At 48.9% G+C, this 22,947-nt stretch overlaps 1 protein-coding gene across 2 annotated transcripts in view; it reads left to right on the forward strand.

The window, feature by feature from the left end:
* Positions 1-22,947, forward strand: part of LOC133116456 (protein diaphanous homolog 3-like) — a 354,934-nt gene that overhangs the window by 62,334 nt on the left and 269,653 nt on the right. For both annotated transcript variants that reach the window (XM_061226003.1, XM_061226004.1), the window contains exon 4: positions 22,623-22,753. In XM_061226003.1, the coding sequence (XP_061081987.1) occupies positions 22,623-22,753 (131 nt within the window). The remainder of the gene's footprint in view (positions 1-22,622; positions 22,754-22,947) is intronic.

Below are 22,947 nucleotides of genomic sequence, written 5' to 3' on the forward strand. Positions count from 1 at the left end.
AGCAGAAGACTAAATAGACTTTAGAATATATTGTAGGACATTACATTTTCACAAGGGAAGGCAATGTGTATCCAGTAGGTGATCATAACGTCCTAAAATTTGAGAGCAGGGGAATCGAACCGGCGACCCTCCAATTTCCAGACGACTGCTCTTACCGCCTGAGCCCATGTCTCCCCCCATATGAACCACACCTGCAGGCAAAGCCTCTAGGAAACCATTTTAGCTTTGCCTCCTTACCTGTGAGCTAACTGCCCACCTGGCCGACTGCAGCCTGCGAGTGGCCTCACCTGTGAGCCTAGTGGCCATGTCCATACCTTTCACTGGGGGGCAGATCTTTTTCACACTTTTTAAACGCATTTAAAGATCTTACAGGGCTTTTCCAATTTTGTTCATGTACTCCCCGAGGTGCCTTCATTTTAATTTGGTGTTTATCTCAAACGGACAATTTTACCAGACTTGGTCTTTACGCTCAAATTTAATTGCCAGCGTTAGGCTATATTAAAATCTTGGAGAAAAAATTCCCGCGTGGACCAGAAGGAGATGTTCAGATTAACTTCATCGTAATTGGTGTTATGACTAAGAATTACATCATTTCATTTGGGAGAATGTGCATAGTTTAAAGGAGAACTCTTTGTGATTTTGTTGTCTTGGATGGTTTTTTTAAGCTGAATATATGAATTCCGAAGTTTAGTAATACTTTTTCATGAAACTTATTAGGTGTAATTACTTTGTAAGCATCAATTACAAAGGTGAAAATAATACAGAGCACAGGTGGAACTAGATGAAGTCGCTTGAATGGCATGCTTTGCTCTGATGCATTTATGCTGATAGGGTTCGAGTCATTGGAATGATCTGCCAGCCCTTGGAAATGTAGCCTCTCCATTAAAATCATACAGAACATTTCCTCTACGCTGAATTAATATCACATACTACATTCCCCCCCCCCCCCTTTCAATCTTACAGTACATTCCCCCCATTAAGTTAATACCTCAGACTGCCTTTCAGCCCCATTGGGTGAAATGTAAACACCCCCCCTCCTCCCCACAGCCACATTTAAATGACTCCCTACGTCACACTTGTGTCCCTTTAGACCACACAGCCTTTTCTCCACTCTTCATTAACATCACTCGGAGGACTGCTGCTTCCGTGTTTCTGCTGGACCTGCTGTTCCTCCAGCCCTCCGTCCTCTTATCCCTCAATCCTCCTCAGTCCTCCTCCATCCTTCCGTCATCCTCCATTGTCCCCTCCATCCTTCCATCATCCTTCCATCATCCTCCATTGTCCCTCCATCCTTCCATCATCCTCCATTGTCCCTCCATCCTTCCATCGTCCTTCCATCATCCTTCCATCATGCCTCCATCCTCCATCAGCCCTGAATCCTCTCCCGGTGTGTGGGTGTCCGTGGTGCGGCAATAGAATGACTGGGGCACTGGCCTTGTACCTTGGAGAGTGCTTCCGAATATGCTAATATTACTTTAACTCCAGGAACATTTTTTTTGAAGGTCGCAGTGCTATTTGAAAGGTCACAGCTCTTTCATCAGTTCTTTGTTTCAGGACTGTGTTTTTTCCATCTAATTCTTTCCCTGATTATTCAGGAAACACATTTCAACGCTGTTCTCCGCCTGGTTGAGATATTTAATGTTTGCAGTGCTGATTAATCGGGAACAGTCACAAGCCTACTGCATGTTAGCTGAGACTTGAAGGCACAAAGTCCCATGTCGTCTGTCTCCTCCTCACCACTGTCACCGCCCAGCTCTTGGTTAATTGCGAACGGCGATCGGCACTAATTAACTTGCATGGCTGACAACTTCCTGATCAGACGGCTTGCATTTTGCAAAGGTCCTGTCCAGAAATGTCCATAATTAACCAAACTAGTGCAACAGAGGACGATTGTCAGTAAGTGCCATCTGATTGTGTGTGTGAGACGAACCAACAGACAGAAACGGATTGTGTGTGTGTGACAGCTTGATGGTTTGTCTGTCGCCTAGATCTCATTTAAAGCTGTCATTAAAAAATCATATCTGTATTGCATTATGCTCTTAAATGGAGTTTGGCACTTTATGTCTTTGCTTGAGTACCATTAAAATGGAAACTGTCCATTTGTTTAAGATTTTGGAGTTGTGAAATCCACCTTTTATTTCATGTCCTCTAGGTTGCTGTAGGGCATCCATCAATTTATTCTGCATCTCCTTCTCTCTCCTGCTCACTGTTTACCATCCACATGCAATTTCTGCTTTCGCTGTGTTGCCAGATTCCCATGCGATTTGAAATCGCCATTCAGAAGCGGCTCTTATGCAGATCTTGTTTTTCTTGTGTTTTGCTGGGGTTTTGTCAGTGGGGAATGTTTTCCTTTCTTTTGGAAAAGGTGATGATTCACAGTAATAAAGAAACCTGCACGCGTGTAATGGTCCCGGTGTGGCAAACGTAATGTATGGAGGAAACGGGAAACGGTTTCCCTTTGCATCCCCCGCTTCGCAGATGCATTTTTCATTCAGCTCACGCTCAGTTTTGGAGCTATTCTGTGATTCGCGCTAACCTTGCCCGAGCTCGTTAAAAACCCGAAAAGAGTAACCCATGCATCTGTGAACTGTGGGCAGTCCAGGCCCCATCACCTCATCCGTGCCTGTTCTGTCCCAACGAGCGCATCCTGTCTGAAGGTGCGTTTTCTTTCTGTGGACCCATCCCCAGAATGGGCTCCATCTGCCGCTGTAAAGCCAGCAGGTCCGAAACTTAAACCAAAAGAAGTAAAATATCCTTCATGGCACCTTGCAACTCTCTGGGCCAATCAAAATATTGCAGTAAAATTGAAGTAATATCAAAAAGCCCCAGAAAGTGAACTCGCTTTAAGTTCCACCCCTTCTCACTCCATGTCCTCATTGACATTCCACTCCGCTCGTTTTTATTTTTGATTTATGTATTTTTCGGGGCTTTGAATTTGAATAACTTGTTAAATTATGGAATCTCAGAAACCATTTTTAGAGAGCAAGAGTCACTGAGAGTGGTAAACAAACCAGCGATCCCCCCCCCAGATACACATATGACCTTAATCTTAACTGTCACACTGCCAGCAGTGCCTTTCTCATTTTCTGTGCGTTGGATCATTAAAGGAAGGGCAGGTTGGCTTGCAGTTCCAAGGGCAGTGCTACCATTAGGCAGCTGGTGAATTCATCAGTCAAATTAAAAATGCCATATTTCAGGAGAAGAGGGGAAAAAATGAAACTCTATAGCCTAGCCTAAAGGTTGCGTAAATAGCAAGTAGGAAGCTCTTGGCACTGCCTGAGTTCCCCGCTTTATTAACTGACTAATTAGCGTATTTTCTAGGATGACAAACATCACAGTGAGAAAAAAAAGTATTTGGGGGGGGGATGGGGTAATAGGTTTTCACTTGTGTAAATTATTACATTTTTTGCATGATTAGGAACAGGGCATTAATAGGTATGCTCAACAACATGTCTCCTCCTGCAGCACACGCGCGCACACACACACACACACACACTCACACACATACACACACGCACGCACACGCTCACACACATACACACACGCACGCACAAGCTCACACACATACACACACGCACACACACGCTCACACTCAGACACACACACACACTCGCGCACACACACACACACACACACACACACACACACTCAGACACTCACACACTCAGACACTCACACACACACACCACACACACACCACACACACACCACACACACACACACACGCACTCGCACACGCACACACACACTCACACCGACACTCTCACACACACACACACTCACACTCACACTCACACTCACACTCACACCGACACACACACACACACACACACTCTCACACACTCAGACACACACACACACACACACACACACACACACACACACTCAGACACACACACACACACAGACACTCACACTCAGACACACACACACACTCGCACACACACACTCACACACTCTCACACAGACACTCACACACACACACACACACACACACACACACACACACCCTCTCACACAGACACACACACACACACTCACACACACACATGAGTTGCAGTACAATCATGAAACCTGGCCCTCCGTCGCAGTCGGGGGTAGAGGTGAGCGTGGGAGTGAGGATCGAGTCGTGTGTGTGTGTGTGTGTGTGTGTGTGTGTGTGTGTGTGTGTGTGTGTGTGTGTGTGTGTGTGTGTGTGTGTGTGTGTGTGTGTGTGTGTGTGTGTGTGTGTGTGTGTGTGTGTGTGTGTGTGTGTGTGTGTGTGTGTGTGTGTGTGTACTCGTGTGCCCCGTGCATTATTTTATTTCCTTTCTTTCCCCATATCCGGAGACTGCACAGGGGTTAATGGAAAATGAAATGGTATCCATGCTGTGCATGAGGATGAAGCAGGCTATTCTTTATCTTCCCACTGTCCAAAGTAATCTTCCCAGGGATAACTGAAGGACCTGCGCTCCCTGTGATTCAGAAAGATTAACTCCAAAACGAATCCGCTACGGAATGTCTTGACTGCACAATCATTTTTGATGCTTTGCATGTTGATCAGCTTTGCAGCGGAAAATAAAAGCAGGCGAAATATTGGGAGCAAAAAAGGAATGCTGATTTTTCTTTGGGTGGTGTCTGGCCCTTTGTTTGTGCACTGGAGTTTGATACAGAACGGCCTGGATGTTTATAGGAACAGAGGTAGGAAGAGTCCCGTGGGCGACTCAACTAGTCCGTCGCGATTCATTTGATTCTCAAAATGGTGGTACACGTGTATTTTAGCTCTCTACTGCTCTGTTACAACTGACAAGTGTTACTGTCTCGTGTACAATGGTCCTATAAACTGGACGTGAAACACCAAGCCGAACGGACAAGTGTGTTTAGTTCTGTCAGGAGATGGTGTTGGAGCAGTTGATGAAGGGGCAGGTGCCTCAAAGGGGAAGCAGCAGTGGGAGTGATGCTGAGGGTCGTGGTGTTCACAGGTGCAGCCTGAACACGACCTGGTGACAACCGTGATGTTTAGTGACCCTCACCTGCCCAAAGTATTGCTGTTCATGGGGTGTGTTATGGAATGACACTGACAACTTGAAATAAATCGCATAATGCAGGCAATTGTCCATCTCAAAACAAAAATCACATTGAACTTTGGGTCCTGCAGATTAATAATAATGAAACTCTGTTGAGCCAAACCACTTGTCACATGGGTGCAAAAGGACATTATGCACAGTACATTTTTTAAATGGCGAATGGGACAGTATTTTCACACTTTACCAAACACAAGCCAATAAACTGAAACCATGCATAGATGTATTACAAAGGTATGCTCTGTTTTAATTGGGGGAGGAAGAAATATATGACACTACTGTATCAAGCTATGCTGCTAGGTTATGTTGTTGGTAGCATATTATTTTCATATTAGTTTACTGTCATTTTAATCCAGCAAATTGGCTTCTTTATATTGGCACTGTTTCTGTGAGAGGCTTACTGTCAAATTACCTATTGCCCTAAAATAAGCATGTGTTCCTGGTTTTGGAACACTTACAAACCTTTACGCCTTTCTTGCCAAATAGTTTCCTATTGTTGTTGCTTAATACCTTTTTTCCCCCCCATTTTAAATACCAAATAATGAACAAATGGGGAACATGCTGGATGTGTCCTGTTTTGCTTTTGAGCCTTTCTTAATTGTGTCGTGCTTGTCATGAATTACTTGGAAATTTGGGAACAGGGTGGTGTAACGGTGAATTTTACAGCCATTGACAGCTTTGCTTTGAGCTGAAAGGGAAGTGGCCTCATGGGAAATGAAGTGCTTAGCAGGCGGCTCCTCACCTGCCCACTCCAGGGCCACGCACGCAGACAGACAGACAAACTCAGGGCCCTTCAGCAGGGGAATACAGGTCTGCGCTTTCAGACGCAGCATACTGTACTACTGTGTGTTGTTACTCCTAATGGTAGGCAACGTTAGTTATGCATATTTGTTTGCACATTAATATTCTGATTCAAACATTGTTTTGTATGCAGGACTTGGAAACCGTAAGCTAAGAAAATGAAACCGTGGCCTCCAGGAAGTTGTAGGGAAGCTCTTGGCCAAGACAGCTACTGTATTTTTACATGCCTGTAAATGCAGCTTGTATCTGGATGATGTAGCTGCTTTCTTTTTTTTTTTTGTTTTGCACAATTTCTTTCCCATTTGTTTAAGGGCGAAATCTAGTGTTTGTGTTTAGTGCCAAGATCTTCCTTTGACCTTGGCTTCATATCAGTCCTTGAAGCAATTATTGAGAGCAAGGCATATGGTAAGAAGCTGGCGCCGTTGAATGGGAGTTAAATGAGTGTGTGCAATCTCGACAGTTTGACTTTTTTTCTCCTGTAAAGATGGTGCATAATGGACTGGTGCAGATTGTGATTGTAAGTGAAGCCAAGCACTATCACTGTATTTTCCTCTTTTCAACAAGCTCTTTTTTGATAGTCGGCCTCCGCGGTTATTGGAAGTGGTGAAATGCCAGATCGCGGTGCTCTCGGGCTGCAGACGGGTCGAGCCCCCGCCCTGTAATTCCCCAAAAGCGCCGGGATGCGGAGACATGGGGAAGCAGGCGGGTCGCGGCCAGTAATCAAAAGCGCATTTCCTCGTCTAAGCCCCCTCGCCCTTAATACTGGAAGGTGTCCCCCAAAACTCATTTGCTTTGAGAAAAGGGTAAGCCCGGACGGTTGAAAATTCAAAATGACCAACAAAGAACATTCCGGAGTTCAGGTTTGCCTGCAGCCCTGGGCCCAGCCTCAGTTTGATAGCATTGTGTCTGTATTAAGCGCTTATGTGGCTTGATCCCCCCCCTCCCATTCGCTCCATGGCAATTCCTTTGTCGTGTCCTTTGCTGTGAAGAGGAGGGCGTTTAACACAAAGGATGTTGGCTTGATAACTCGGAAAGGGAAAAGAGAAGAAAGAAGTGTGTGTGTGTGTGTGTATGTGTGTGTGTGTTTGGTGGGGTGGGGGGGGGGGATTCATGTTTGTCTTTGTCAAAAGGCAGATTTAAACAAGTGAGTGGAATGCTAATTCCCTTTCCCTTTTAATATTAATGCAGGAGGACTCATTTGCGCCTGTGTGGAAATGTAATTGTGCAAAGAGAGAGCTAACCCGGCTCATATGCAGATGCTTTAATTAAATGGAAGTGAGCCCAGGAAAAACACACGCCGATTTTTAAAACTCCATTTCAACATCGTACCGAACAAAGGACGGTGATCTTCACCCAGGCAGATTCAATGAAGGCGGAGGGGAGACTGTGTTGACTCATTCCTTGTGCATCTCTTTCACCCTTCGAACACACAGCCCCCGCATGTAATATAATTGAAATGTACAATACAATCTCATTTGGGTTATCATGTTCTTCCGCTGAGAGGAGAGGGCACTGTGGAATCTTAGCGTCACTCTTATTGGAGGACGGACATTTTGCGAAGATATCGGCCTTCATATTTTCACCTTTTACTTTGTCAAGATTAACTTTTGGCTGACCCGTGCACCAATTAGCTGGCGTACTGCATCTGTTGCTACGTGTTATTAGTGCTGTTTAGACCCCTGAGGGTCCTGCATGGCTTAAAGGGCTTTGATTGATCCTGCTGCGACAGAAAGCGCTCGTTTGCCTTTCCTGACGTTTGCCAGCGCATTTTACGGCTCGCGTTCTCTCACAGTGACGCACATTAATTTGCGATTTCCCCTTTTGAGACCGTGCGACTTGATCGTTTTGGCTTTATAATTTATTAATTCCGGTAAGCACTTGCGATGAACCGCTCTCCGGGTTGTCAGAGCTGTCTGTGTGGCCCTCTGTGTTGTTCCCGTGAGCCCCTGCAGCGCGCTTGTTCCCAGCGCCGAGGCAATTTGGTTCGTAGCAGACGGCAAATATTTTCCGTCTTTTGGACTTTGGTCCGTTAGACGGGGGACGTAAAGGACAAGAGAGCTGTACCGTTCCATGACGAGACCGGGACTCTTTGTTTTCATGGAAATGAAGTCGTCTCTCCGTGCCTCTCGCCGTGTTTGTTTTGTTTTTTTTCCTATTCTTTTCTCCAGTCCCTTGGTGTTCTCCTTCCCTAAACCTTTGTCGGTCGGCGTTTTAAAATATTTACAGCTCTGCAATCTTCCCCCAGGCAAATGCAGCGGAGGGGCATGTGGACATAAATAATTTGTGCGAGCGGGAGATTAGATTATGTGCCTCTTTTTATCCCTCCACCTGCAGCCTGGTACTCCTGGCCTGGCGTGGGCCGCCCCACACGCACGCCAAGTCCCCTCAATTCATTAGCTTCAGTTAACCCTGGGCCTGAGGCCGCCCCCTCACCCGCTAACAGCGCTGAAATCAAGAGGTCGTTCCTCACTTCTTTATCTAGGTGTCCCCACCATGCTGTTGCTTGGTCGCATAATCTCCAGCTCGTGAAGAACTCCTCTCAGACGTGTTCTATTGTTTGGCTGTGGCTGATGCTCTGTTCATGGGTCCTGAATGCCTTTTATTTCAATTCACATTTTACGTAATGCTCTACGTTATTATAAATAAAAAGCCTTCTCTCTGAAAACTGTCCCGCCCTGCTGTGTAGGGCATGAAACCGTTCTGCGTGTTGTGGCTTAGGTTTGACTCTCCTGTGGGTAAAGTATTGTACACGGCAGTCTACACCCCAGAGGCTCAAGTGCTGGAGAAAGGGAGAGCTACAATTTACAAAATTGGCTTCGAGCAAGCTGATTATTTCAGCCGGGAATTGGCCAGTGTTTTCATAGGCCACTGGCTGAATTGGCTCGAATCATCGCCTCCAGTCGTGACCCCATCTACACGAGGTTGCGATACATCATGACAGAGGCAGTAAGTGAATATCGGTTTACTAGCAAAGCATGTCCCCCAGAAGTTGCTTGGACTCGCATCAATGTCGGCCTGGTCAAGCTCATAGTACCATAAGGTGAGTTGTCTGACAAGAGAGGCTAGATGTATAGAGGCATACACAGAGGTTGTATTATATGTTGTAGTGCCTGTCGCTGGGGATGTGTCCTTAGGGAGTTGGATTGCTCCCTGGTTCTCGCCTGACTGACAACTCCCTCCTGTTTCATAAATCATGATGCAACTCAACAGCATTTAATTTGAGGATGTGGTAATGCAAGCCGGGCTTCGACAGACTGCGTTTGGTCATGGCTGGTAAAGCTCTAAATGGCGAGGGTCAATACTTGTATTTCTTTTGCCCACAGAGACTAGAGGAGACGTGCAGTGTGGCTACAAGGCAAGAAGGCTGGGGCACTGAAGAAGCGAGAGATTGAGGCTTTTAAAAATTATTATTCCATATATTTTTTTATTATAATTAAAAAAACATTTTTTATACATTCAGCCAGTGCTGGTCTTTATCGCAGAACCTTGCAAAGCTAAAAGGCTTTTGCTAATTGTGTGAGCAAATCTTTTTCTCCTGGAACACTCGATGCCCAGGTCACCTGTGGTGCACGCAGGAACTTAATGGACAAAAAAAAGAGATCATTTTCGTTAAATGCATTATCTTCATTGGCGCTCCTATTACGAATCCTCAGTCAGTATCCAGTCATTCCAACTCTCCGCCGGTTTCCATTTAACCTGACCGGCTCCCGTAAGGTGGTGAGGGCGATCCATTATAGACCCTCGCCCCTTAAAGCTAGCTTCAGATCTGAACGTAATCTCTTAAAACCACAGATATAAATGTCTGCCACGTAGCTAAGTGTGACTTAAATTTTTTTTAAACCGCTTGACATTTTACGCTCCTTAAGTGCTTCTCAAGCCTCTTTTTGAAGTATGATCTAAATCTTCAGGAGCCAGGAATTTCATAAAGCTGCCATTTGCTGGCTCTCTGGGCTTTAGGATCCCAGAGCCAGGTGGGAGCGGTGCGGAGCAGAAAGGGGAGTATTAGCCGGTCGGACTGGAACCACGGAATTTAGTCAGAAAGGTCTGTTAGGTGATTATCCTTTGTCTTAATACCTTATCTTAATTAGCCGTAATACCTTACCTCACGGATCTGGATGATGAAGCTTTTCCAGCTCCCGTTCTGCCTGCTCTCTGCCGTTCATTATTATTATTTCTCTCCCGGGGGGAATGTGAACGGTGGGTGTCGCGTCTCATCTTCCCAAAGCCTGCTCGGGAGCGCGGGGTGAAGGTTCCAGAAAGGCCATTACCGGCACTGAGAAGGGGATTTGGGATAAATGGAGTACAAAGGCGGGAGAGGAACGGCGTGGTAATGTAAGGGAATGTGGACGAGAAGCTCCAGATAAGGAGCGCAGGTGCTGTGCCCGACCACATGATCACTCATAAACCCCAGACGCTCTCGCGCACACTCTCCATCCGATCTAGGAATTGAAGCTGTGATTTGTGGGGGCTGGTTTCTTGATCGGGTGGAACAAGCTTTTACCAACGTTACATTATTGGACAGAAATATACTTCAGTCGCAGACTCCATTTTGGATCTCACCTGCACATGATTTGTCAGAGTTAACTGACCATCGTTTTACTCGCGAAGCTCATCAGTGGAAGTTGGGCTGTCCCTTCAATGTCTACCTGGCCGGTCTCATCGTGCCGTGAAGCTGCAATCCTGAGAAGCAAGGCCACACGGCCACACAACCACAAGTGGGCCCAGCAGTCTCAGGAAATCCACAACAAATCAGTGGCCCATACGTAAATATCTTAACCAAATGACCATTGCGGTCGGGGGTTGTTTAGCATTTGAAAAACGTTTTTGTTTTTGAAACTCCAAATAAGTCCCATTTAAGATAGAAAGCTTCATTACACATGCATGGAATTTCGGCGGTAACACTGCAAATGAATGTAAAAAAAATTTTTTTAAACGTTCAACAGGACCGGTATGGATTCGGCCTGCTCCTGGCCTTAATCCCGTCTGCTCCGCTGACTGACGGATGAGACGGTTCTGCGTGGGCCGCCCCTCTTGCTTCCAAACCGCTCCGCGTTTGCCATGTCGCGCTCTTAATTGGGCTCTTTGACTTGGACAAACTCAGATGGGTTTTTTTAGGCCCTGGTATTTGATTGTCGAAGATTTAAGATCTCTTTACATGCCCTTCTATTGTATGCCCTTTGAGTCCGTAAAAGGGTTTTTCACGGCCATTACTGGGCTTAAAAGCCGAGGGTTTAAACTGAGCTGCGGTTATGTGAAATACTACTGCGTTTCTGATGTTTGAGCTATAGTCTTTTTTTATTTTTTTATTTTTTTATTCGTTTTTTGTTTGGTAAAATTGCGGCCGTACTGGTCTGGAATTGAAATGGGTGCACTTATAACATATCAGTATTCCTGTACATCGCTGTGTGTCTGTTGACATCATACAGCGCATTAATGAGAAGCACATGGCGGAAGTGTGATCCTGGAGCGTAAGCGTTCCCCGTTTGCTCACGCTCAGAGGAGTTTAAGAAGGGCAAAGCCAGCTCTGCGATTGGCCGCTGACACAGTCCCTGGCCTCTTGGCTTTGCGGCTGTGTAATTGACAGGCCGGACTCTAATGAGGAAGGGGAGAGAGCAGGCGAGGGCAGCGGGAGGTTCGGCCCTCAGTCTGCGGTGCCTCTCTCCGCCGGCGTCACACCTGTGATCTAAGGAGATTAAGGCGGCCATTTAAATTCTCATTCCGGCCGCGTCTGTGAGCCCTGCTCCTCATTTGGTTTCCGCAAACGCGACCGAAGCGGCCGTACGTAAACAACTTCCTTTTTTAAAAGATGTATTTATTTTTATTTTAAGGTGTGCCAGCGTCGAATTGAATTGCAAATTTGCGCCGTCGGTCCCCCCTGAGCGGTGCTGGGCCGGTAAACCTGGGAGCGCAGTGAAGTGCAAATGAGTTGCGCCCGTGTGTGTTTACCGCGCCGCGTTACGGTCCGGACTTAAGAGCCGGCAAACAACAAAGAACAGCCTCAGCTGAGACTAACTCCGTTCTGACACGGAGCCCCTCCTGTGGCTGAACCGGCCCCCCTGCGTTTCCACGCTTTCAACGGTTGGGCTTGGCTCAGGGGCTCTCTTGTTTGAAAATGCGGACGGCTGAAATGGGAAGTGGGGGGGGGGGGGTCTTACTGCGATTAACGATACAGTGAGGATTTAACAAGGCTTTTGTCGGGGGCAGTTGATTACGGAGCGTGGCGTGCAATTATGAGAACGGAAGAGCTGTTCTTTCAGACCCCCCCTCCTCCGTCTGGGCCGGGCGTTTGAGTTCTGCACATTATCAGCTCCCTGCTAAAACGCAGCTGTGGTGGCCCCGGAGCGGCAGGTTCATTTCGTAGGCCAGACCCGTTTGGGCGGAAATCATAAAACTTGACTTTATGCACGTTCAATTTACTGCCATATCTGCTTTTAGAAATTGCAGTTTTTTTTCCCTCCCTTTCTTTTGTTGCTGCCCTCCCCTCTCTCTCTTTTTGAGTTGAAGGCCTCCGATTCAGGCAGATGCACAGAACCATGATAGGCTCGGCACAATCAACTCCCAATTGTTAGTCGCTATTGGCGAAAGCCAATGTTTGCAAACCAATTGCTGAAATCAAGCGGGGCTTGGCGGGGGGGGGTGGGGGTGGTGTGTGGTGCGGTGGTTGAAGTCTACCTTTTGATTCTGCCGTTCAGCACTTCTGCAAAAGAATTCTTTATCTCATAATTACAGTGCAGGCGGTCTAATGGAATGTGTGTTATTCAGCTGACGCTTGCATGACAATGAGCCTCTTCCAGGAGTGGAGGCAGCGGGGCACACCAGACGCTTCCTTCTGGACCTACCTGAGCCCCGCATGGCTGGCTGCCGCTGCGCATTTTCAGTCCCTCGCCAGGACCGGCAGTGCCGTTATCGCAGAATATTGCCGTGTTTTAACCTAACGCTTTAGCCCAACCGTGTGAAGGGAGGGTTTCATGTAAATTGTTTCAGTATCTGCTGTTGAATTAAAGTGATATTTTTGTATATTCTGTTTATATGTTTTTTTGAAACGGTTTTCGTGGTTTTTGTAGCGTGTGCGCTCTTGCGACGCGCTGCTCGGTGAGCGGGTGACCAGTTCCACCAGCGTCAGCCCCAGGGCCAGCTTCAGGGGACATCGTGCCTGTCTAGAGAGAGAGAGACAGAGACAGAGACAGAGACAGAGACAGAGGGAGGTGTCTCAGCGACGGCAGCTGGCAGCAGTCAGGGGCCACTCAGGCAGTGGCAGCCGAGGCTCTTCCGCCCGCTCTACCTCCTGCACCAATCAGGCGGCGGCGCGGGGTGGAGGCGACCGCCTCGGAGCGGTGCAGAATCAGCGCTGCATTAGCTCCTCAGCTCCAGGCTGGTGGCGGCGTGCGGGATGAGATTAATTGGGCAGGGAGGCGCGCGGCGGGATCAGAGGAGCGTGCGGCTCTGACAGCCCCCCCGCCCGCACGCCGTAGTCAGACGCTCCTCATCGCCGGAGGAGGCGTGACCACGCCGCCACTGTTTCGGGTTGCCACCTCCTCCACGCGCTGTGATTTTGGGGGATTCCCGGGGCCTGTGCTCGTGCCTCACAACGGAGCGCCTCTCTGGCAGGTGTTGACAGGCAGGGGCAGTGTGCGATATGACTGCAACTCCCAACATGCCACTCACAAAGACACCTGCTAAGTTCTAATCACTGCAAGTCCAGTGTAATCAACATCTGAACAACTCTGGGTTTGCCTTCCCATGCCACTGTTACAAGGCAGTGGTGTAAATTTTTCCTAGACAAAAAAAAAGAGAAAAGGTCCCCTTTCTCTACCCCAAACCCTGTCGTGTGAAATATTAATCTCATCATGCTCATTGTGCTGGATGAGGTCCTCCGATACCTCCCAAGGATATGTAAAAAAAGTAAAGCACAGGTTAGCTTCGCATAATCCTCACAATTTTGAAATTTCTAGTGCATTAATGCAAGCCCTGGGCAGGAGGGTCCGCTCCATTTCAAATGGCCAATTCAGGAAGTTGATTGAAAGTGGGTTAATGAAGTGAGAAAAGGCCTGTAGTTTTGGATGGATGGAGATAGTGTGGGTTTTTGAATGGGGATAGAAAGGGAATGAACCCCTGGGTGTACGCCCCTGCAGCTTGGCTTGAGGGCCTCAGCTCACACAACCACCGCTCCTCAGGCCCTGCGTCCATCTGCACACCAGAGCACTGTCGTGTTTCATAAAGCCAGCAGCCTGCTACTGCGCTTACCATGAATTATGTATTCATTTCGCCTTTATTTAACCCGGCAGATGACTCTCTCTTGCGCTGATGAGCGGGGGGATCAGAATGGGCGAGAGTATGTCCAATCAGATGCAGAGGGGCGGCTAGAGGATCGGCTATAGAAGGAACGTTTGTGTGAGAATTTGACGGGGACTCCAGGGTTGTCACCCCAGGCCCCACTCATTCAGAAAGTGCCCCGGGACCTTTAGACTGCGTTTACACTGCAGGTCTTGATGCCCAGTTCCGTTTTCTTGCATATATTCGATTTTTGTTTTGACGGCCTGGTTATATATCTACCCTTGAAATTGACCCATATCCGATACCTGCGTTAACGCGGTTTACACTTACACATGTTACACTAGAATCAAATGAAAAAGTAGACTAATATCATATATTGAATGATCAAATCACAATAGGCCTCATGCAAGAACCACTTGTGAGAACAGATTTGTTCTTAAATCAAGTGATGTTGCGTTCAGCACTTTTTCAGCGGTTGTTTATTTCATTATTTTTCCTGGGTAGGAAGACCGTTTGCGAGTGCTGGCTGTCTCTCTCCAGTCATTTTCACATGTCAGCACCGCTCGCCTGACAAACAGAACTCGGATCAAATGTTCAACCTAGGCATCAAATGGGAATCAAGACTCACCTGCATTGCTTATTACTGCATTGCATATTTCTCGCCCCGGTTTTTTTCAGAAGAGTATTTTAGTGGTCTGTTGCGGAGAAAAAAGACAAAGCTGCACTGCGGTCTGCAATATTATGTTTTGCAGAAACAAACAAACCTTGCAGTCTACCCAATCAGGTATCAGTCATTCCGGTTAATCCCATAGGGATCTATCTGACGGAACCCACCTACAGTACTGCATTATAACGGACATCTTCATTATGCGTATTTAATCTGTGCCACGTGTGAGCAAAAACTGAATCGGGTCGCTTTAACCAGGTGGTGTAAATGTCGCTGGCCTTCACGACCACAGCCGGTTTAACGTCCCGTCTGAAGCACAGAACCTTCTGGAGCGCGAGCACTTTCTAAACCTGGCTGCTGCTTCCACCGTGTGACAGAACGGCAAGGCGTCGCGTGCCTCCCTCTGACTCACGGCTCGCACCTTTTTTTAAGGAGGCCGGCGTTTATGATGTTTCCACCGACGGAAGACTGCGTTTTGCTCGCGTATTAGCTTAGCGGTCATGCTTAAGCGGCTGCTGGATCCGAGGAGAGTTCCCCCGCGACGTTTGGCCTCGCTCATTTGTTTCCATGGCGATGTCACAGCCTTGCCAGTGATGTAAGATTCGGACGCCAGGGTGACATTCACCTGTGAGAACCGTGATCTGCTCTTGATGTTTTGATTGGATCATCCTCTAGGTTGCTTTGTGTCATTTATTTGTCCAGCTAAGCTGTCCTTGACACTGCTTTTCTTCGTAGAAATGATTTCCATTCTGTGGGTTTGTACGTCAGATCACAATAATATTTTCTTGCACTGTAAGATGGTGTAGACATACACAGCAGCTAAGAAGAAAAATGGAACAGCTGGCGCAATATGTTTCCCTTTGCATAAGATTCACAAAATTCACTGTCTGATTTCCTCTGCTGGAGAAGCAAAATGCTTTGACAGAATTGCCCATCGAATTAAATGCTGATTAGATTTTCTGGCGTGCGCGGAAATTTGAAGCGTTTGCTTTGCATCAAACTCGCGTCTTTGTTTGGAAATTATATTTGAAACTCAACAGGCAAAAAAAGAAGACACAAAACACTAAGAACAAGAGATGCCATCTGTGCCAGCAACACATGCGAGGAGAAACCTCCTCCTGAACGTCAACAGCTGCAGCTCCACAGTGTGAGGAGTTAACCACGCACGTCACGGAGAGGGAGGTGTCATTGTGGGTGGAGCTGCAGCCAGCGTCTCCTTTGGGTCACTCTCCATCATGACGCACGTTTGGCTGTACATTCCTGGAGCTCCAACCAATCCTCTCATTCTCCTTGCTCACTAAAGTGCATTTTAACATTTTAAAAAGTAACAAATAAAGGGGCCATCATGTAACGTGTGGTATTGTCACAGCCTGCATTGTACTTTGCGTACTTGTACATGCTTTAATGCTGCAGGAAGCCAGTATGAAAGGCATTTTTGTGCTCTGAATAATATTTTTAGTTTTCATAATGCTGATCCTACTTCCATGTGGTTATATTTGCGTAATTGGCTTTTGGCATGAAAATGGGTAAACGGCATGGACTCTTCACCTTCCGCTGGGGAAGAAGCAAGCTTTCCGTTTGTCACACACGTCAGTCTACACCTCCGGACGATAATCCTGACGCGCCACGGGAAAAAACAAAGCCTTCCAGCGTGTAGAATGAACAGGGCCGTCCCGGACCCTCTCGGAAACGCGGGCGGCCTTTAATTGAATATAGATGACAGAATAATGGTGTGATGGCAGATGAAGGCCCCTGCGTGCCTACGTGCTAACGATAAGCGCACTCCCAGGACCCCGGCGGCGCGCTCCGTAGGAGCCGGTCTCTGGTGGTCGGGCCATCGCAGCCCGCCTCTTAATTACGTCTGGGCTGAACGGGAGGCCCGAGAGCTGGCGCTCATTTGCATTCCGCATTACGGCAGGGCCCTGTGGCTGTGCCTGGTGGGATGAGTAAACCCGGAACCGGGGAGCCGCTGCTTTGTGTTTCTGATATCGTGCACCGGGGGGTTTCACAATGGAGTCTGTGTGCGTCTGCGTGCGTCGGCGTGCGGGACAAAACAACAGATGAAATGGGCTTCCTCCCCTGTCTTTCTCTGTCTCCCTCCCTCTCTTCTCTTCTTCCCTCGCTCTCCCACCCCTCTCCCTCCTTTTCACTCCCCTGCGCTTTCTCTCCCCCTCCACTCTCTTTTTCTCTCCCCCTCTCCTTCACTCCTCCCCTCTCTTTCTGTCTCCCTCCTTCTGTTTTCCCTTCTTCCCTCTCTCTCGCTTCCCCCTCTTCTCTCTCCCCTCTTCCTCCCCTCCTTTTCTCTCCCCTCCTTTTCTCTCCCCTTATCTCTTCCCTTCTTCCCTCTCTCTCTCTTCCCCCTCCTCTCTCCCCTCCTCCACCTCCTTCTCCCTCCCTTCCTTTTCTCTCCCCCGCTCTTTCTCTCCTGGCTTACCGGACAGCAGCCTGTCGTCACAGCTCTTAACAATTTCAGTGACAGATGCAAAGCACCAGGAGAAACTGTCTGTGAAACGTTTAGATGTGGCGGCATTGCATTATGGGAGACAAAAGTTGTTAGATTTTTAAGTATAGAATCATTTGTGTGAAAATCTAATTATATATATTTAATTTACTGTGGATACAAGATCAACTTGTTTCCAGCTGTAATTAGTACCGTAATTACAGTAGTCCTGTAGTCTTTAATTCTTCATGCTGAATGCTGTGAAAATAAACGCATTAATCAAAATGTCAGGCTTTACTTTATTGTATCATCCTTAAATGTTGAAGCGGTTCAGTTCAGGTAAATGTCAGGTTGTGCAGGATATTTCACTAAATTTGTTCACTGTGCAATGCGTTTCAACTTTGAGTGAGCATGTTGCAGTCATTTGAGCCCTTTGTATCTCTCAAGTGCTACTGACCATAGAAAACCCTCTCAATAGGACTTTCTCAGCCTTTTTTATGACAGCCCACCTGTATAATCTTTTTTTTTTTTTTTTTTTCAACAGAGAAAGAATCTGGGCTGCCCCATCTGTTCACTAGCTTATGATGGAGGGGGGGGAAAAAGCAGTTGTGGATCTTCTCTCTTTTTGAGTGGCTGCGGAAAGAAATAAAAAAGAAAAATGATGACTGAGCGATATTGATTATATGTAGATGGGCGACCAGCTCAGGGGCCAAATACGTGTTCCCCTGTTGGGAAATATAGATGATATAGCCCCAGTGATAAAATTACAGTGCCTAACGAGGAGAAATCTTTGTGAAGTGCACACTGGCTGTGCCATTTCTTTATGATTGCAGTGCGCTCTTCATCTGAGGAAACCTCCAGTACTGCTGGCCCCAGTGTGCGTGTGCGTGTGCGTGTGCGTGTGCGTGTGTGTGTGTGTGTGTGTGTGTGTGTGTGTGCGTGCGTATGCGTGTGCGTACATCATATATATTTAATGTTCAGACATTTGGCAGATACTCTTTCCCAGAGCGACTTGCAAAAGTGCATATGTGAATGTGCCAATTGGCTGAGCAGATGCTAAGTCACCAGTGTCTCAACCGACTCTTAACACACTGACGAGGTGAAGCGCCAGTTTGATGCAGGTGGGAGGCTGAGAACGCACCGGTTCTTTAAGTCGCAAGAGGGCTCTAGGGCGTCTTTGTGCGGAAATTATATTTGAAACTCAACATGCAAAAAAAGAAGACACAAAACACTAAGAACAAGAGATGCCATCTGTGCCGGCAGCACAGAGGAGAAACCTCCTCCTGAACGTCAGCAGCTGCAGCTCCACAGTGTGAGGAGTTAACCACGCACGTCACGGAGAGGGAGGTGTCATTGTGGGTGGAGCTACAGCCAGCGTCTCCTTTGGGTTACTCTCCATCCCATCATGACGCATGTTTGGCTGTACATTCCTGGAGCAACCAAAACCCCTCATTCTCATATCACCAGCTTCCATTTTAACATTTTTAAAAGTAACAAATAAAGGAGCCAACATCTAACGTGGCGTTGTCACAGCCTGCACTGCACTTTACAGTGCTCCAGGAAGCCAGCATTGTAGGTTGGAGGCTGAGAATGCAAGTCGCAAGAGGGCTTGAGGGCATTGCTTTGGATGTAGCATAGGTTAGGCGAGTAAACTCTGGATCAGTGCTGAAGAATTCAGCCTTTGCTGAGCCAAGATGCTGTGCAAACAAGTGTGCTTTCTGTGTGTTTTCGTTCTGAGATAATGACTCTCCAATCCTCGCGCTAAAGCGTTTCAAATGAGGCTTGGAATGGCTTAAACGTCTATGCCCTGTGAGCGATATTCACATTTCCGATGCGGGGTATAGGGAACAGGGTATAAAAGAGGCAGAATTTTAAAAAGCTATATCCGGCAGCATTCACACTTCCTTTGGTGATAATGCACATCCCGGACTCTTCTTTTCATGTGAGGCGGAATCAAAGGCTGATTGGTTTACCGGCTGCTCTGTCAAGGTCCTGCATGCTGATGATTGGCTGTATGGGTGAGCCTTCTTGGGTTTACGGTGGCTGGGCTGATGGGAGTTATATTTATGACTCGGAGGGAAAAAAAAAACCCTACTTGTCATAAAAGCAAAGATGTTGTTAAAATATATTTATGAAACACTTACACGGCAAGCCAGAAAGTCTTTAACTACTGCACGTCTGGCCTGATTTACAACTGTCATCGGTAATCAGAGAGGCACTCAAATCATAGGCTGCTGTGACTGTGGGGCTTTTTCACGCTGCTGCACTTACATCCACACCCACTCCCTCCCCCCGGAGCCACTGCCCTCCCCCGAGTTCTGCTCCACCCCGCCCCGCCCCGCCCCGCTCCAGCAGTTCTGCTCCACCCAGCCCCACCCACTTTGGACAGCGTCCCCAGCCTGGGCCCTGTGCCTAGTGTCCCCAGCCTGGGCCCTGTGCCTAGTGTCCCCAGCCTGGGCCCTGTGGCTAGTGTCCCCAGCCTGGGCCCTGTGGCTAGTGTCCCCAGCCTGGGCCCTGTGGCTAGTGTCCCCAGCCTGGGCCCTGTGGCTAGTGTCCCCAGCCTGGGCCCTGTGGCTCGTGTCCCCAGCCTGGGCCCTGTGGCTCGTGTCCCCAGCCTGGGCCCTGTGGCTCGTGTCCCCAGCCTGGGCCCTGTGGCTCGTGTCCCCAGCCTGGGCCCTGTGGCTCGTGTCCCCAGCCTGGGCCCTGTGGCTCGTGTCCCCAGCCTGGGCCCTGTGGCTCGTGTCCCCAGCCTGGGCCCTGTGGCTCGTGTCCCCAGCCTGGGCCCTGTGGCTCGTGTCCCCAGCCTGGGCTCTGTGGCTAGTGTCCCCAGCCTGGGCCCTGTGGCTAGTGTCCCCAGCCTGGGCCCTGTGGCTAGTGTCCCCAGCCTGGGCCCTGTGGCTTGCCCTGGCGGCAGGTTTGTTTGGGCTGCGGGCGGCACACGGGGAGGAGGGACAGGGGGCAGGTTGCTCGCTCAAACGGCTGCCGCTGCACCGCAATAAAACCCCAAAATGAGAATGCGTCCCGTCGCCTCCGCAGATTAAAGTGCTCCTCACAAACGGTGTCTGCTTCCACCAGGCATTCCAGAGCTGTCTGTGTGTGTGTGTATGTGTCTGTCTGCCTGTCTCTGTGTTGTGGGTGTGTGTGTGTGTGTCTGTGTGTCTGCGTGTGTGTGTGCGCTGGTCTGCGTTTGTGTGTCCGTGAGCTCATGTGTTTACCCGTGCGTGTGTGTGTACCCGTGTTCAGTAACTGTGTAAAATGGGTAATTTGTGTGGACAGGCTTTTCACAACAAATCAAAATGCTGAAAATGTCCGCTGTGCACATTTTTTTGGACATTATAATCAGTTTTTCCCTGCATCTAAAGGCCCTGGGTAGTGCTTTCATTATTTACCTGGGGGATCTCACTCCAGGCCTGGACGGCTGCAGTCTGCAGGTATATTGTGATTTCCTTTCATTCAGCTGTGATTGCAGGCCTCGGAAAAGCAGGTGTGGGGACTCTTCCCAATCGCTGACTCAAATTAAGCGCTTCATTGCTGAAACACACCGCACCAGCGGAACTGACTGACTTGCTGCAGCTCCTGGCTGGAGTTTAACCTGCTTTCCATATAACTGCCGTGTCACTGTCCCCGATCGTCACCCCGTCAACCTCACTCTCAATTAACGAAGTTTATTAATACTAATACCTCCGCTTCGCTGACAGCAGGCTCTTTCCCGGTTGGCCAGGATTTGGTGGCGGTTGTATTGGTCTGGATCTTCATGGCAGTTGCTGTCCTGCGTCACCTCCCGTATCGGCGCGTAGAGGCAGGCCTTGAGACCGGCTGTCATCTGGTACAGTTCTCGCAGCTTCACGAGGGGCTAAGCCTTACAGCTCAGAGCGGGCCCTGTCTTTCACTGCAGGGATTACTGAGGGTTATTCATCCCCTTTACATTCCTCCCTTTGTTGGGGCACGTCATCTCCTGCCGCCGCGGGGCCCCTCTCCTCGTTCCCCTCGCTCTCACCGGGGTTGCCGCGCGGGGTCCGGCTTCAGTCCACCTCGTATCCGTCCGTTTGAAAAACGCAGTCCCTCCGCTGGCGGTTGGTGAAATGAGCGGGGTTCTGAACCGCGCGGTGCGGTCCGGTCCGGGGTCCAGTGCGACCGGCGCTGGCTGATTCACGCCGCCCCTGAGACGCTCTGCGAGTCAGACGGCTGAAACATTGTGAAGAAGACGCGTTTCCAGGACAAGGACGACTCCACCGCCGGCTTCCTTTCCAGACTGCTCAAGTTTGATGGTCGTTGTGCGCTTTTTATTTCCAAGCTAGCTAACAGCACTGATAACGCCTGTGTGGACGGTGTTAGCATTGCTGTTGTCCGCCATCTTCTACCCCTCTGAACGCCTTTACACTCGTGTATGTTTATAGTCTTCATGCACATCTCGGTTGGCCTATCTGTACGGTTGCAGTTGAAATAAGAAGTTGTTATTGTGCCTTTTCTTAGAGCTGTCAGACCCACTCAGCGTTCACACTGGACCTGAGTTACCGCACTTACAGCACCTGCTCGTTTGATTGGCGTGTGGGAAGGATTCGGGGGTTAGCGGAGGATTACTGGAGCACAGAACTCGCCCTCCTCTCCCTCTCCCACTGCAGCCCGACTAACGTCGAACCCCAGCGGGCCGGGAACTTGCCTTTTCCTTTAATGCAGAGGGCGAGCTCGGAGACAATTAGTGACACGCCGCGCGCGTGTTCTCTTAAGCCTGGTGGCGGTGCGTTCTCCCAGCGCAATCAGCCAAAACGGCACTTTGGCGCTGACCTGGCGCGCGGGGTCCGGCTCTGCTCTCAGCCCCGCGTCTCCGCTGACGTCCAATAGAAAGGGAGGAGGAGCGCGGTGGCGGGCTCTCCTGGCCTCGGCTGTCCTGCTGCGGCTCTGTAATTACACAGCGCTCTGCTTCCTCCTCACTGTAGGTGTAATTACTGCGCACTCAGTCCAGGGGCTCCTCATCAGGCAGTCTCTCCCTCTCTGCTCTCGCTCCCTCTCTCCCTCCCTCCCTCTCTGCTCTCTGCTCTCGCTCTCCCTCTCCCTCCCTCTCTTTCCCTCTCCCTCTCTGCTTGCTTTCTCTTTCTGCTCTTGCTCTCTCTCTCCCTCCCTCTCCCTCTGCTTGCTCTCGCTCTCTCTCCTTCTCTCGCTCTTTCTTCCTCCCTTTCTCTCTATCTCTGCTTGCTTTCTCTTTCTGCTCTTGTTCTCCCTCTCCCTCCCTCTCCCTCTGCTTGCTCTCGCTCTCTCTCCTTCTCTCGCTCTTTCTTCCTCCCTTTCTCTCTATCTCTGTCGTTCGCTCTCTGTCATTTGCTCTCTTCTCTCTCTTATTTGCTCACTCTCCTTCTTTCCTTGTCTCCCTCTGTCTCAGGGAGGTCTGAGGAGCAGTCACCAGGTGCACCCTCAGGAGTTCCTGGGGGAGCTGAGGTCTGGGATTGTGGATGAGAGGCTGGTGGCCTACCTGGACTCACTGAGGGTTTCCCTGACCAGCAACCCTGTCAGGTAAGAGTAACACTCCACACCTTCACATAGACCCACTGTGTGTCTCAGTGACCAGCAACCCTGTCAGGTAAGAGCTATACAGTAATACACTCCACACCTTCACATAGACCCGCTGTGTGTCTCAGTGACCAGCAACCCTGTCAGGTAAGAGTAACACTCCACACCTTCACATAGACCCACTGTGTGTCTCAGTG

Source organism: Conger conger, chromosome 17 (genome assembly GCF_963514075.1).
Source record: "Conger conger chromosome 17, fConCon1.1, whole genome shotgun sequence".
Classification (NCBI taxonomy): domain Eukaryota; kingdom Metazoa; phylum Chordata; class Actinopteri; order Anguilliformes; family Congridae; genus Conger; species Conger conger.